The 15,806-nt window shown below is 36.8% G+C and overlaps 2 protein-coding genes across 3 annotated transcripts in view; one reads left to right on the top strand and one right to left on the bottom strand.

Moving 5' to 3' along the window:
* LOC112987035 (E3 ubiquitin-protein ligase TRIM23) overlaps positions 1–6,912 on the top strand; it is a 31,172-nt gene extending 24,260 nt beyond the window's left edge. For both annotated transcript variants that reach the window (XM_064501590.1, XM_064501591.1), the window contains one exon: positions 6,605–6,912. Coding sequence is in view for 1 of the 2 variants with exons in the window: in XM_064501591.1 (XP_064357661.1) it covers positions 6,605–6,621 (17 nt within the window). In the remaining variant the exon portion in view is untranslated. The remainder of the gene's footprint in view (positions 1–6,604) is intronic.
* On the bottom strand, positions 1,823–15,794 carry LOC135324730 (peptidylprolyl isomerase domain and WD repeat-containing protein 1). Its single transcript, XM_064501589.1, has 11 exons — positions 15,647–15,794; positions 14,367–14,469; positions 13,632–13,732; positions 12,220–12,340; positions 9,769–10,216; positions 9,030–9,220; positions 8,348–8,537; positions 6,765–6,946; positions 4,025–4,106; positions 3,252–3,434; positions 1,823–2,178 (listed from the first exon to the last, which is right to left on the bottom strand). Exons 1-11 carry the CDS (start codon positions 15,792–15,794, stop codon positions 2,035–2,037), a joined length of 1,893 nt encoding a protein of 630 aa, XP_064357659.1. The 3' UTR covers positions 1,823–2,034.
* Between the last annotated feature and the right edge of the window lie 12 nt (positions 15,795–15,806).

Raw genomic sequence — 15,806 nt, forward strand, 5'->3', positions numbered from 1 at the left:
GTTTTGTTTAACTTGCTGTAAACATATTCCTTCTTTATTCCTGAAGATATCCCTTATCTTCACTGAAAATAAGTTTCTTAATGACTGCAGCTTTTGAAGGAATTAATTTGATTAGTATCTTCTTTCAAGGAAATGTTATGAGACAAATGCACCACGACCTACTGGAATGATGTGGCTAGACTTATTTCACTTCCTGAAGCTGTAAACAAAACCTCCCCTTTCATTATGTGAAGATGGAAAATCTGATCTGTGTTCTTATTCCTGAAATGAGTTGTAAGTACTACAAAGTCATTCCCTATCAAGCCTGAATTCTACAATAGGAATCAGGCCTCTACTGGTACCCATGTAATTAGTTATGAGCTGAAAACCTGTGGTCTGGGCATTCCTAACCTTAGAAATAGTTAAATAATGAAAAAGAATGTCCCTTTTACAGCTTCAGCATTACAACTGAATTAATACTCTGCCATTATTTGCAGACCTTTGTAAGAAGAAAAAAAATTGCATAATGGACTATATTCTCCTAAAGTAGTACAGTTTAAGCCTACTAATGCTGTTTACCAGTCTCTTGTTTTGCATTTGGAAAGCAACAGTAAATGCTAATAAATGCTTTTCTGTGAACAAAAACTTGAGTATAGAGAAATATACCTTTTAAAAGCACTTGTGTGTTCCTGGCCAGTTTATTTGCAAGTTTAGCATGCTGTAGCTCCACATTCAGCTGCCTTTGGTTGAAGAAAAATGGGATGTCTTGAACTTGGAAGATCATGAAACCTTCAACAATTCTTTTTCTACTTGTCAAACAAGCAAATTATCTATATTGCTAAATTAACTAACTAGAATCTCCTTTTATGCTGCTGAATGAGTGCTACCATTGTATTTTACTTATGGCTTACTACTTCTAAAACTGCTCCAAGGCTACTTCTGGATGGTTAGGTACTATCATGATTCTTAGTTATATGTGCAGACTTGTAGCAGGGAGTAGAGATCTCCACTGCGAAATAAACTGGAGAGTATGAGCCATAATGAGTAGATTTCAACTTCTATTTAACATCTCATATGAAGATGATGACCTGAAGTGATTGGAACACTTGGTTTCATAAATCAAGTCATCACAAATGTGAACTCTTTGGAGTCTTGGGTGCAATGGTCGAAGTTAAAATTACTGTATTTAGAGTAGACTTAGTTACCCAACATAGTACAGGACCATATTTAGCCATATGTTCACTACAGCTTGAGAAGCTGGCTGAGCTTTCCTTGAAGACTGCATCAGAACACCTGACAAGCTCAGTTTAAAATAAGTGATGGCAATGATCTCAACTGAAAAGATATTTTAGTAGAAGTAATGTTTGATAGGACTTCAAGTAAAAACAAGTTTGAAACAGACTCCTAGAGCTAGAGTAATGAGGAAACAAACTTTAAAAGATAAATAACACTTTTAGCAATACCAAACTAGTTGCATGAGACTTTAGGCACTGGCCATTCCAGTAGTTGATTACTGGTCTTTCAGCCTAATGGACATAGAAGACAAACATCAATCTAAAGGACAGAGGTAGATTGTTTTGCTGTGATGTGTATGTAATTTAATCTCCTTTTGGATGCATAAACATATGATTGAAGAATTTCTATTTATTAAGAACTGACTACACTTTGCCACAGCTTTCATTGATGTGAGAAGGGTTAAATGTGAAATTTGGAAAATGCAAATAAAGGATGTTAAGATATCAGCTAGATACTGATATTAATTAAAAACGGTATCAAGAGACATGGTGTAGGCTTATACCTTCAGTCTTGTGTAGGAGAGATACAAGGACAACAGTAGACAGTGTAAGAAACATGCATATGATTTTACTTTAAAATACAAAATTATTAAAAATACAGACTTATGGCACTTTAGGTACCTAAAAAGTAGTAGAACTGATGTCTGCTGTGTCCTAGGGTTTCTTGCATCCAATAATTATCCAGAAAAACTTTTTTCTGGGTCCTTTTGAGTCCCACAGTGCTGAGGCTTCTTTTAAGCTGGAACCTTCAACTCCTAGCTTACTTCACAGTGATATTAATGATGCTGACATCCTCATAGGGTTTGTCAGTTTTGGGATTGACTTTTACATTTGAGATTCTCTGAACAACTTCCATTCCTTTAGTCACCCGTCCAAACACGCTGTGCTTGTTGTCTAGCCAAGGCTGTTCAAGGGTAGAGGAGGAGAAAAAAGTCATTAAAACAGAAAGTAACATGTACATTAAATGCAAACCAGGAAGAAACTGAGCTAGAATAAGTGAAGATAGATACCTTTTATATATTCAGGCTATTAAACTAAATATCATGCAAGTGCAAACTGCTGTTTTAGCAAGTGGAAAAACAGTGCAGCTCATGCACATTCACATGCATTTAAACTCATCTTCCAAAAGATTTTCTTAAATAACTACAGAGGAGACAAGTTCTAGCAATGCTGTAGCATTTCACAGCTTTTTTTGTTTTTAAGTGTAATCTTAGTTTGCAAAAATGCTGTTTCAATACATCTATTTGATGCTATTCTCGCAAATAAAATTTAAGTGTATGCTTGGTTTTTGTCAGTCCAGAATCCTGGACAGGCAATACAGACAGTTTGCCCAGTTAGCAATCCCAGTATAGGCACCAAAATAAACTTAATGAGCCTTCAAGATTATGTAACAAGGAGATGCTTTTTGAGACATGATTTAGAAATAAATACTATAAAAAAAAAATTTATAAGTGACACCTTGAAGGATTTGTTTTGCATTTGTTAGATTCATATACCAAAATTCCTTTTTCTAGCTGTGAAATTGCACACAGTTTAAAGTATTAACAGGGAAGTTTTCCAACTTGAATATTGGTTTCTCTGTAGAGCTAGGAATGGACAATTTTAGAAGCCATCCCTGCACCATGTCCAAAAACATGGAACAATCTTAGCAATAGCCAAGATTCTATCACATATAAACCAGTATATTAAGTATTCCAATAATCTAAAACTGCAAAAATGTCTGCCCTACTTAGAATTTGATATGGCCCTTACTCTATCAAAAGACCTCTTATGATCACAGATGACAGATACCTTTCTTAAAGGAGTATTTCAGTAAAGCCAAGGCAGTGTACATGTGTGCAGCACTTACTTATTTCCAAAATAACAAAGGTTATTTGGACAGTACTATTTTCCTTTTTCACCGTAAGAATTACTGTATGTATTTTTACTACATAGTTAACATCTCAGGCCTTAAACTAAGCCTTTAGTGTTACTTACAGTTGGCACCACTGTTATAAAAAACTGAGATCCATTGGTATTTGGTCCTGCATTAGCCATACTGAGCGTATAAGGTCTATCGTGTCGTAAAGTTGAATGAAACTCATCTTCAAATTCTCCTCCCCAAATACTTTCACCTCCCATTCCTGTACCTGTGGGGTCGCCAGTCTGAATCATGAAACCCTGCAGAGAAATTGAATATGTTACTGCATCATCTCATAGAGTCAGTGAGCAAAAGTCTGATGCCAGGTGAAATTCTCCAGGCTGCTGCGAAAGTCAAACTGCTTCATACTCCTCTACATAACGTGAGTGCTAAAATGAAGTGGATAAGGAACAGAGCATTCAGGATCTCTAAGTCATACTATTTGTCAAAAATAAGATCACTCAGTGGTCTCTGCTAGTGAGGGACAGAAACCTGAACATCTGTACCTCCTGCAAACACTTAAGTTGTATCAACTTGACTCTGTTGCAACAAAAATAAGTAGCCTTACAAGGAATGTCCATTCTGACAAAAAATGCTCAAGCAGGATTACCAAATTCATCTCTCTCTCAAATTTCAGGGTTTTTTCTACCTTGTCAGTTGCAGGACAACTATAAAGCAACTCTACTGAGCGATAAAGCTCTTAAGAAACCTCAGAATTGCTCAGACTTTACAGGGAATTATAAAATCATTCCAGAAATCCTCTGTGCAAAAGGGAAATAAAAGTGTTGACAGAACTGACCTAAAAGTTACATTATGTAAACCAACAAAAAATTCACTTTTTACAAGTTACCTTGATAATACGGTGAAATATGTGTCCATTGTAATAGCCATTTCTGCTGTGCACACAGAAGTTTTCCACTGTTTTGGGGCACCTAAAATCATGCAATAGAAAATACAGGCTACAATAAATATTTACTTGAACTGTGGAAAGGCCATAAAGATTTCAGCTGAGACTGAGATCCTGTTGTACTGAGCCCTGTTTTAACATACTGTAAAAAGGTCTTTCATCAAATAAGTGACACTCCCTCCCCTCCCTGTCCTCCCAACCCAGAGCTGGAAGCAAAGAAACCAAGGGGAGTACCAAGTTGTATGGTTACACAGAAAGTCAGCTGCAAGGTCTGAAGTGGAATCTAGTTTTTCTCTGAAGGCTAGTTCAAGGCACCAGTCATTAAAGGTTCCTTTCCCAGCTTTTTATTTACATACTGAAGTTAGATTTACAAAACCAAACAAGGAATATGTGCTCCCGAAGAAGAAAGTTGTTCAACGTTCTTTTACCTCTGTAATTCTATCCACCCATATATATGTGAGGCATCTACATACAAGAAGTGAAATATAAAACCAGAATGTTTTAGTATTACAGAGAAGTTCTGTAATCACTGTAGAGCCAAACCGTTTTCCTCCTTTGAAACTGCTGACAAAGATTGTTTGGAACTAGAGGGAGCAGGTGGAATATTATTGTTGATGGGATAAAAAAAGCCCTTTCCTTTTCTGACTTCATTTTTTACTCCCAAGAGGGTTGTTACTGGAGTTGCAGGTTTTTGCGACAGCTCTTGATTGGTTTTGAAAAATGGATTAATAGTCAGAGTGTCTCTCTACACAGACAGACTCAGGCAGCCACACACATGTTTTCCCAGGAAACCAGAAAGCAGTCGAGTCCATAAGCTGTACAGCTACATGAACTATGACAAGAAATACTAGTTTGGGCTTACTGACACTCTAAAGCAGCTCCTGGACCAGAGCACCAATGGCGTAACTGTTGGAACGCACAAGATTACAGTCCAATTCCAGCTGAGCAGTACAAAAGTAGGCATCCACAGCTTCATTCCACTAGCACATGGCCAAAGATTTAAGGGGCATACAAAGTTATGTCCCCTTTCCTCTCCTTTACTTATTACATTCATCATGAAGAGATTTTAATTTCAAAACTCAGCTGGAAGAAGACACTAGAACAAAAAAGCACAAACCTCGTAGCATTGTATTTAATCTAAAAAATGCATGCAGAACATTGTAGCGAAGCATGCAGTGATACTATGCCTGCAATTACACTTGACACATGGACATGAGAATTAAAAAAAAGAAGTCAGAAATATGCAGCTTGTTCTGTCACTCATTGGTATATGCTGTACCATTACTGTAATCTATAGGCTACAATTATGAATTCCAGGAACTAGGGCTTGAGGCAAGGAGACATTGGTGAAGAATGCAGTGGAAGACTAGCAGCTCTGTAGGGTAGAATTAAGGTTGTGTTGCATTATCTCTGCTGATGATAAAAGATGAACTTGTGATTACCACAGACTATATTTAAACAGTTTAAGTTTTGATGTATTTACATAGCAAACCTGACAATCTTATATAAAACCCAAGTGTTCCATAACAAAATCTTTACATGTATTAGGTAGCATTGTGAAGGAGAGATGCTGACACATGAACTTAACCAACAATCATACATAAAACACCTTTTCAGTTATACCCCTGTTCTTGGATACAGACAGCACTAATGTCATATGCCGGTATAAATTTTATGTTGCTCTTGAAGGATGAACTGCAGTAACATAAAATGATAGAATACAACAGCTACATTTGGAGACTGCAAACAGTATTATTCCTCTGGCTTACATAGGCCTACTGCCAGATCTTCTACTACTGCTGCCAACATCATCATTCTTTTTCAAGATGGAATGAAACAGCAATGCTTTACAATAATATGTGGCTTGCACAGAAGAACATCATGCCCTATCCATACCAGAGATTTGAAGAAAAAAATAAAATAAAAGGAGTAAATCCCCCAAACCAGAACTTACAAAGAGCAAAATCCATGAAAAACACGTCTAGGGCAAGAGCAAACAAAACACCACAATCACAGAAAGATGGATAATTCAGTCAGATACAACAGTCTGAGCTGTTGTAGAAACACTCTTGAGCTGTTTTTTGATCTACCAAGGTAAACCACTGTTTCCTACCAATACTGTCCCATCTTGCCAAAGCCCGTCACTTAACACAATACCCCTTATTGCCTCCTCCCACCTTCTTTACTAAGCAAATGACAAAACGTATCATAGCTAGCTGGGACTCATGTGACAGACCACTGTTGTCAAACTACAGATACAGTTGTTGAACTTTGTTTCCTTTAGCAGGGCACTAACTCCAGTCTCTTTTTTACCCAGCCTCCAATTATCATGTAATTTTTAGGACTGTAGCTGTCTTTCAGACTGCAGCCCTCCTGCAAATATGGATGAAATAATTCAATCAAAAATAAATAGAAAAAAAATCAAATGATAGGTGATACAGGAAATATATTGTGAATTAGTGGCCCCTCACTGTTACTTAAGACATATTTTTACCCTAGTTTACTTCTTGTTATCACACTCAGGTAGCCTGCTGTATTAAGAAACTGTGAGGAAACAAGGCCAGAAGAAAAGAGGAGGAGGAGGAGAACAATTCCTAGCTTGGAATGTATCTCTTGGATACCGATACTGGAAAACACAGAGGGAAGGAGCAACAGAGTAACAGAAAAAGTACTAAATACATACTCAACAGGAAAAAGCTTGATGTGAATGTCTCCCATGCTTGTGTGGATAATGGCACTGTCTGAAACTCTTTTGGGACCTTCTGCCTGAGTGGCTGCCATGACCTCTTCTTTAGAAGGTTTCTCATTAAACACATCTCTGTCAGAATCTGCACTCTTTGTATCTTCTGGTTCACGTTTAGTAAACTGAAGAACAAAAACCCAGAAGGTTACTGTTCATTTCTTTATCTTACACAGTGCTCTGCACCTGAGACATCAATGTGATCATTCAGCCTGCTAAACACCCAAATGGATTTGAAATGTAGACAGAATTCACAGATCCTTGCATTTCAGCATTAAGTGCGTTATCAGCACGTCCAGAGTCACAGATTCCAATAAAACTACTTGTAAATCCAAGTAACTTTTTCTAATCCCTCTGTCTGTTCTACCTCCTCTCTTTTTCAACATGAAGCCCACACTAGTTCAGCACTGTTCTTTAGAGAGGAGTGGAGAATATCGATGTGTTCCATTAAGTTCAGACTGAACGGGCAGGTCTTTTGGCTTCATTCCAAAGACATATTAAGTTCTCTTATTCCAATACTGCTTTAATATAAAACTATAAACAGAAAAGTGAATTTAACTAAAAATAGGAGAAATCTCAGAAATGATGTTTTTGTAATAGTTCTTAAAGGAGCAAGACATGCAGTAAATATACATGTATTGATGGTTGTGTACTCACTGATATATCAAATGGCAATCACCAGATTTCTGCATGCATTCACTTGCTGCAGAGTCACATTTTCTCTAAGAGTGTATAACATTTCCAGATTTTGTCTCACTTTTCTTTCTCACCTGCACTGTTCAGAGTAGTGTACTCCATTCTATACTATATAGTTACAAAAGCCACAGAAAGTAACTGCACAAATTTTTAGGAAGTATACTATCTTGCTCTGTAACCTAAACCAATTCAAGCACAAATAAGCCAATGGACAAGCCTGACCTCTAACTTCTGCTGTGATCACATCCCAAATTAACCATGAACTACTCCAGAACTGCTTGTCTGTTTTGCGTATTCACTGCATCTCATCCAAAATCTAAATTGTGAAGAAGAAGACAACTCCCGTCTTTGTTATTGGCCCATATGGTACTTCAGTGCTACGGAGTCCTGATGCTTCTCTGAATGTAATTATTCTATGGTTATTATACATTTTATACATATGGTTAATTATTGTTTTTAATTGGTGTACGATATGGTCAGGATTTTTAAATGCTCTTATGTTAGTTTCTTAAACTACACCAAAGCCTATGCCCTTCTCAAAGAACTGTAATTTAGAAAGACAAAGACATCAAAATTTTTTAACAGCTTGAGCAACATAGTGAAAACAAAATTAAAGACTAACAAAGCTCCCTCCAGTCAATTTTTAGTCAGTTCAAGCTAAAAATTATAGAATATACTTGTAATTTAAGGAGATGCTTCTGAAAAAGTTGTGTTTGCAAATGTTCAATACACAAAGCACTGGAAAGGCACAAGGAGAAAATTAAAAAGTAATACACAATGAGAAAACAGCAATACAAGAATGGAGTTATTCAAATAGAAACCACACACACCATATAAAACCTATTTTTTTTAAAAGCTGTGCAGATTACTGTTGGATCCGGCTGGATGTTCTGGAGAACAGGGTTTTCAGATGCCTTCATCTCTATAGTGATTGCAGCACGATGTTTCTTTGCTACTCCTTGGAACAAAGCTAGTTGCATCACCCTGATGTTTTCTTGTTTGCCCAAGATACGAATACACCTGAAGTACAAGATGTAAAAAGGTATAACTACTGTTATTTGCTCATGACACTGTCAGTCTTCTCTCTGACTGCAAGAGACTCAAATCAAAATTCCTAAAGCCTTCTCAAAATGATTTTTACTGCTTGTTTCTGTAGACTACTTACAATGCTTCTCTATTCAAACTTGCTACATAATTTACTAGTCAATCGCCCTGCACTGTAAAAACTCAACTCCATTGATCCACATTCACTTCTTGTTATCAAATTCAGTCAGCCAGAAATTAACTGATTACGCATTTTTAGTATCAAAACCCTTTCCATATTTTCTCCTCATATTATTAAGCTTTATGTGGGAAAGTCTTATCTACAGTCTAATCTAAGGCTCCTAAGCAAAAAAAAAAAAAAAAAAAACTGTGGCATCCACAGTCATAGCAAGTTTTAAATATACTAGAAATCTGAATGAGTATAGACTTTGACACAAACATATTTCCATCTCTCTCTCTAGAACTTACCTGTTAGTCTCTACATTTATGACCTTAATGCCCAACATTGTTCCATAGAGAACGAAGTGTCCAGTTTCATCAAAAACTATATTAATTAATCTTACTGCATCCACCTTCTCCAGCTCACGCTCAACAGCCATGCGTCGGCCAAACTCCATGTCTGGTAATTGTTGTCTCATCTGCTGAAGTTCAGTAAACATCTACAGGAAAAAAAAAATCACTTACAATATGAACATACTATAAACTTTTGACCCAGCAAAGAACCTACACACATGCTTAGGAAATATGGAATTCAAATGAGACTAATCAGCTCTTAAAATTATCCGAAGAATTAAAATATACAACTAATGCTCTTTTTTTTGGATCACCTAATAAGTGTATTGCAGTACTTGGGCCTCAGACAAAGAAAAAAATGTATGTAGCTATCTAACAAAATTCTTCAAAGATCACAAATTTAATTTTTTACATTATTATCATTTTATTTAATAAGGATAAGTCTAGCAATACGAAAATATAAATGAAAACCAAGAACTCAGTTTCACAGTATAGCTAATAAAAATTACTAAGAATTAATTTCTGGCCAAAACAATGTAAAAGCCAAGGAAGAGAACAGGGAAAACCTCTCTGTAAGAAAACATAGCAATGAAGCTCAACTTTCAGAAACAGGTGATAATGTAGATAAATGTGCTGGCAAATAAATTCAAATAGATAAAAATCCTCAAAAAAAGACAAGCAAGACCGAACTCACACTCAGAGATTCATCAAAGACTCTCATGAGCTTCCCCGTCAAGAACCGGAAAATTCTAACTTTTCTGTCAGACCCAAGAGTGGCCATTTTCTTGCCATCGGGTGAAAAACTTATACTGGATGGGTAAGCCTTGCATTTAGCAAATTCGTATAAATCAGTATCTGTTTTATACTCCCAGTTCACATTCTTGGGAAATTTATATTCATGAGGAGTACCAGTCCAGTACTCAATCATTCCAGATTTGTCAGAAGACACTACTACTTTGTAGATAGGGTTCAACCGTATCTGAGTAAGAGAGGACGTATGGAGTTTATCAAAAACATGAAGTGGCTGGTTATTTCCTCGTCCATCATATATGAATATTTTTCCTGTGCTCTTCTCAGATGTGGCAACAGAAGATATGGCATCTCCAGGGCAATATACCCATTCACATTGGCCAGGGTAATAGCTGCAACAAAGAGCGGAAGAAAAAAAAATAGGAGAAATAAGAAGGATTGGCTTTACTTAGGTAAGAATTGAATTATGCTATCAACTCAAAACCAAGTATAAGAAGCAAATTTTGAACCTTATTTATTAGTCTTGCTAATATCTGGCCTGCTAAAATTGAATGGCGCTATAGCCAAGCTGTTCCAAGAAACACAAATCAGTGGATGGATCAGTTAGCCAATCTCTGTTGTTCCTGCATTGTTTCATAAAGAGGCTGTGACAGAAAGCTGATGTAGACGAGTGCGGGTAAAAAAGAAGAAAAAGGACGGAAATCCATACAATAGCACCAGTGGCATTAAAGATTACTACTCAGTTATTATGACTCAATAACATTTCTCTTCTGCCTGGAAAGTGATTAGCACTTCAATGCAAATGAAGACAACCATACTTTCGCCATCTACTTAAGGAAAAGTGCAGCTGGGTCTTGCAAAAAAAATCAAAGCACTTATAAATTTATTAATAAGAAATCAGTCACACTAAGACAACCAGGCTGTATTCTGTATGCGTTCTGAATGAATTTAAGAATGAATGCATTTGCTACTAGCAAAAAATATATGCTATAAATAAAATAAGTCAGAGATATGGTCAATAATCAAAGTTATGTCTGTATTTAAAGAATCTCTACGCAAAGATTCTGAGACTAAAAATTGAAACTAAAACTACATGACAAACCACAAAGATACGATACAAAATCCATAGGAAACTCTTATTTAGTATCCTTTCACAGATCAAACAAACAGTAAGAACTGACAGATACTAATCATTTGGATTTTTAATACTTGCCTGGCAAAAATTCTCAGAAGGGCTATTTGCGGCTTTCTTTGGAAAATGGGTTGTTACAGTAATAGAACCACAACTTTTTAATCAGGTTCACAGAAGGGATAGCAGGCAAAACAATTGCAGTAAGCATGACACCCTATTGCTCTGTGCGCTATTACCCAAATTTCTGCATGAACTAGCCCTTCTCCAGACCACTGATGGAAGCATAAAACTTGGGAATTTTTTCCACAGCAGACAGACAAGAGAGAATCTATCCTTATGGGCTAAGTACATTATCTTCAGATTGTTACTAACACTATCACAAGCAAAGAAGCTAATATAAGCATTTATATAGGGATTCTGAAAGGTATTCAGATATTATATTATTTTAGCATCTTGCAGAGCAGTGAAAGTTTTACCACTAATTCCAGTCAGGAGAGCTATGACTATACTGAACATTTTTGAGTTTATAGTTTTATTCAATTTCAGAATTAGCCAACAAATAGTAGATTACATGGAATAAATATTTTCTGATTTCAGAAGGACTGTGGAAACACCAGATTTTTGACCATTCTTAGTATAGCATTCTTTGATTCTCCCATTTTCCAAATCCACTCTTGTAAAAACATGGGAGTTTATTTTCCTCTGCTACTGATATAATTCCAATAATATCCATTCCTATTTCTTCCAAATTCTTCAGCTACATACTGTATAATTACAGAAAATCTATAATAGCAATACTAAGGAAGACAACAATGTTCTTTTTAAAAGAAGAAGAAAAATGCTATCCCTAAGTCAACAAAGAGGACAGTACATACACTCCAACAGCTCCTGCCATACTAGAACTACTAATTGGCTATGATTTTTAAATTCAGTGCCAGACAGCAGAAAAAAATGATCCTAACTATACATTTTGCAAAACACCACATCTTTGTAGGCAACAATATTTAACACAGAAGAAAGGCATAAACCTCTTCTACTTTTAAGATGGGTACATATAGGGTCATAATTTTTTCTGTTCAGCCGGGCAATCCCCAAGCCACTGGAGGCATTTTGGATAATGCAACTTGCTTAGCTCAGTCTGACTGGAAAGAAAACTCATGTAAAACATTCAGAATAAAATGTAATTTACTTACCTCTTATGCAAAATAACCCCCAACATTTTATAATCCCTAAAATTTTTTTTTCAAGAACTAAGTCACTTACCCAAGCTTCAGCATGTTGATCATATCGAAGTTTACCACATCAAATACCTTCATTGCTTTGTCATCTCCAACTGAACAGAATAAAGCCCCCTCTGAACTAACAGCAATACTCTCAATAACTCCTACAAAAAAAAGTTAGTATACCATTAAGACATTGGAAGGAGACATCCTTCATTTCAATACTCCACAGAAAAGGGAGACAGAGATGCTAATTAAATATATAGAGGCCTACAGCTGTTTCTCTACCATTTTTTAATTAAAAGACCTACATTTTTTAAACCCGCTTTGTATTCTATCACTATTTGAAAGTGGCCAAGAAATAATGAACTGCTTAGCTTCTACATAAATGGAAGATTATAATTACAATGATTTTCATTTTAAATGTTTACTACAAAAACACTGAGAACAACACTATGATACTGTAAAAAGAAAAAAAAAGTCTTTAGGCCTATATCTCTCAAAAGAGAAAAAGCAGCAGAACTCTAGAAACCACTATAGTCATGATATTAATGCACAACAACCAAAATTACTGTGTAAATGAAACTTCTACAAGTTTTTCCACAATACTTATTTTTGCTTGGTAGGCTCCATTCTTACATTTTGTTCTTGTATATACCAAGATGCTGATAGTTAAGATGAAAAACCTACCACCACAATTTTTCACATTAAACAGAAACATTATTTTTATTAATTATTATTATTATTAATCTTTTTTGTTGTTACAGGCTGCATATCAAATTTGTTTCTAGCAGGTAGATCATCATTTCCAATAGCAGTAAGTACCTCAATTTTCTGGCCTGTTTTATGTTTAGCACGGCATAGAAGAGCTGTGTGTACTCGGCCTATAAAATACAGTTAAAATACTAGAACTGCAATTCAACTAATAACCATGCCATTGATGCATAAATTACTTTACAACAATTCCAGAAGAAAAATTTTACAGAAGAAAAAGTCTATATGAAATAGAAATATTCTCCACAGCAAAGTGAAAAGATCTGACTTTGTGAAGAGATGATGAAGGATGAAGGTAGCCTGCTTAAAGTAAAATCTTTTTAATTGTCTTTGGATTGTATGTACCCTGTTCACTTATTCCTAACCCTGTTCACTTATTTCTAAATAGAAACTCTCTCACTGTCTCGGACATTCTCCCCAAAAACAGGGCACAAGGCAATGCAAGGAGGTAGGGGATCTGGACAAGAAGATTCATCAAGTTTTGTTCCCACCCTATCGCTCTTGCAGTTTGGAGCAGGATGCACCAGGACAGGAGAATGAAGGAACCTAGATGGCTATCACTTTATCCCTGACTGCAATAGATGCATCACAAAACTCCTCTCCTCTTTGTTTGCGCTGCCTGTTCAAACCACTAAGCAACGGTGGGAGGGCTCTTTTATAAACGAAAAAGTAACTTCTCACCTAAGTGGCTACGGAAATGTTTAACAAACTCAATCCCTTCTTCTATCTTTTTCCAGAACTTTACATGTCCATCATGACTGGCTGTTATGATAAAATCTGTCCTGCAATTGCAAAAGAAAAAAAAAGGAAGAAATTCACATATAATGTACTTCTACACTTGGTTTTGGGCAGTAATTTGCATCAAGACACTACAATTAGTGCTGTAAAGAGAATGAACAAATTACTATGACAATGTTTGAGTGGGTACTATCAATCCTGAAAAAGCAGACAAGTATTTTAATATACTCTTAGTTAATCTATAAAAGGTCAATAGCCTGAATTTAAGAAATAAATAACACAATTCCGTTTGACTTTGTAGACTTAACTACTCTTTTACGCTTGATTTGACAGTAGTTACTATTTACTAATAAAAATAAATCAATATATATCTTAAAGGAACAAGAAAAAAGCTATTTCCTCAATTGGTGCAGTTCTGCTGAATCATATTTTACTGTATGCACAGTCAATTTCTCTTATTTCTGTACATATTGCAATAAGAATTAAAAAAAAAACCCTTTTAGTCTATTTAGTCACCTTCTTGGTAAGCCCTTTCCTTTATATTTAGTTTTGAAAACCTTAAAATGCCACCTCCAAACATAGTAACTTTCCATTATTAAAGTTCTACACTGAAAACTTCCCATTATATACAAGAACCCATTTCTGACAATAATATACTATGAAAAATAAGAGACTTACTTAGTACATGCTACATGCGTAATGACATCTCTGTGCATGTAACTGCGTTCATACATTGAAGCACTTGGAAGATTTTCGAGATAGACATGTTCAAATTCAAGGACTGAACAGAATAAAAAGAAAAATTAGGAAATTTTGTGTTCATGAAGATATACCTAGCTTCTACTCTCCATTAATTACCCTTGAATACCTTTCATTTTAGTCAAGAAGGCACCAGAACTTTGTGCTAACATAATACAAGGGATTTCTACTGTGGTTTCATGCTCAGATTTCTAGATTTATGGCAGACTAAAGCCACTCAGGCTCTCCTTTCAACCATATAGAGGCCTGCTTTTAAAACAACTATTATTTTGGCTTTCTGAATATGTAAAAAGAATCTTAAAAATACAAATATGCCAAGTCTGTTATTGATGCCACTTCTTCCTTAATAAAGTTCTTGGAAGATAGAGACCTGAAGCATTTGACCTGGGAAATACTTAAGTACACTATTTCTTATTTAAAGCAGATCTTTCACAAATAATCTGGAAATATAATGTCCCTGTTGGCAGAGAATGTTTTTACCAGTACTTTAATAGAGCTTTTACCCAGATCACTGAATACCTCATGGCTTGATTTCCCACTATACAAAGAATCAGATGTTTCTGACATTTCATTATAAGAATCTTTGAGGTACTGTGAGAAAGCAAATGATCAATCACATCTCCCCCCCCGCCCCAAATGAGATTGTTGTTATGATATTCACAGTCCCATTCAGAAATTACAATTTAAATTGTAAGTGCTGGCATATATCCTTTTCACTGTTTAACTGGCCCACCTGAAATGATCTGATTGACTGTTTTGGTCTCCAATCTTTGTATCATAATGGTTAATATTTACACAACTGCACTTCTGAATAATCTGGAAGGACTGCACCTGACGAACACAGGCAAACTCACATTCACACTGCAATAACACCTACGGAGCCCTGCATTGCTGAGCTCATCACTGCTACATGTCAAAACGCAGGTGAGAGGCTCCCCCCACTCGCCCAACTTAGGCCGCGATCCACAAGGCGATGCCAGGTCAGCTCCAGAGTCAGAGGGAGCCCGGCTGGAGCAGATGCTGCAAGGCAGCACCTCACGGCCTCAGCTGTCTTATAGAGCAGGCAGAGACGCGGGGTCCCGAGCCCAAACTCCGCGCAGCGGCGACCTGCGCCCCAGCGCCCCCTCCCCTCGACGGCGGCGGCCGCCCGTCGCGGAGCGCCGAGAAGGGGCGGCCCAGGGCTCCGCTCCTCCCGTTACCTCTCCTCTTCTTCGCCTGTGCGGCTTCCCCCGGCAGAGGCCCGACCCAACGCTCCTCGTCCTCCGCCTCCGCCTCCGCCTCGCCGCCGCCACCCGCTCCCGCCGCATCACGCAGCTTCCTCTTGCGCTCCGATTCCGACGACTCCATGCTGCCGCGCGT

This window comes from Dromaius novaehollandiae, chromosome Z (assembly GCF_036370855.1).
Source record: "Dromaius novaehollandiae isolate bDroNov1 chromosome Z, bDroNov1.hap1, whole genome shotgun sequence".
Taxonomy (NCBI): Eukaryota; Metazoa; Chordata; class Aves; order Casuariiformes; family Dromaiidae; genus Dromaius; species Dromaius novaehollandiae.

Coding starts and splice junctions, on each gene's coding strand:
- LOC135324730 (XM_064501589.1), bottom strand. CDS start 15,794: ATGGAGTCGTCGGAATCGGAGCGCAAGAGGAAGCTGCGTGATGCGGCG. Junction 8,538..9,029: donor ATAAATGTAGAGACTAACAG/GTAAGTTCTAGA, acceptor CTTGTACTTCAG/GTGTATTCGTATCTTGGGCA. Junction 3,435..4,024: donor TATTTCACCGTATTATCAAG/GTAACTTGTAAA, acceptor ATTTCTCTGCAG/GGTTTCATGATTCAGACTGG.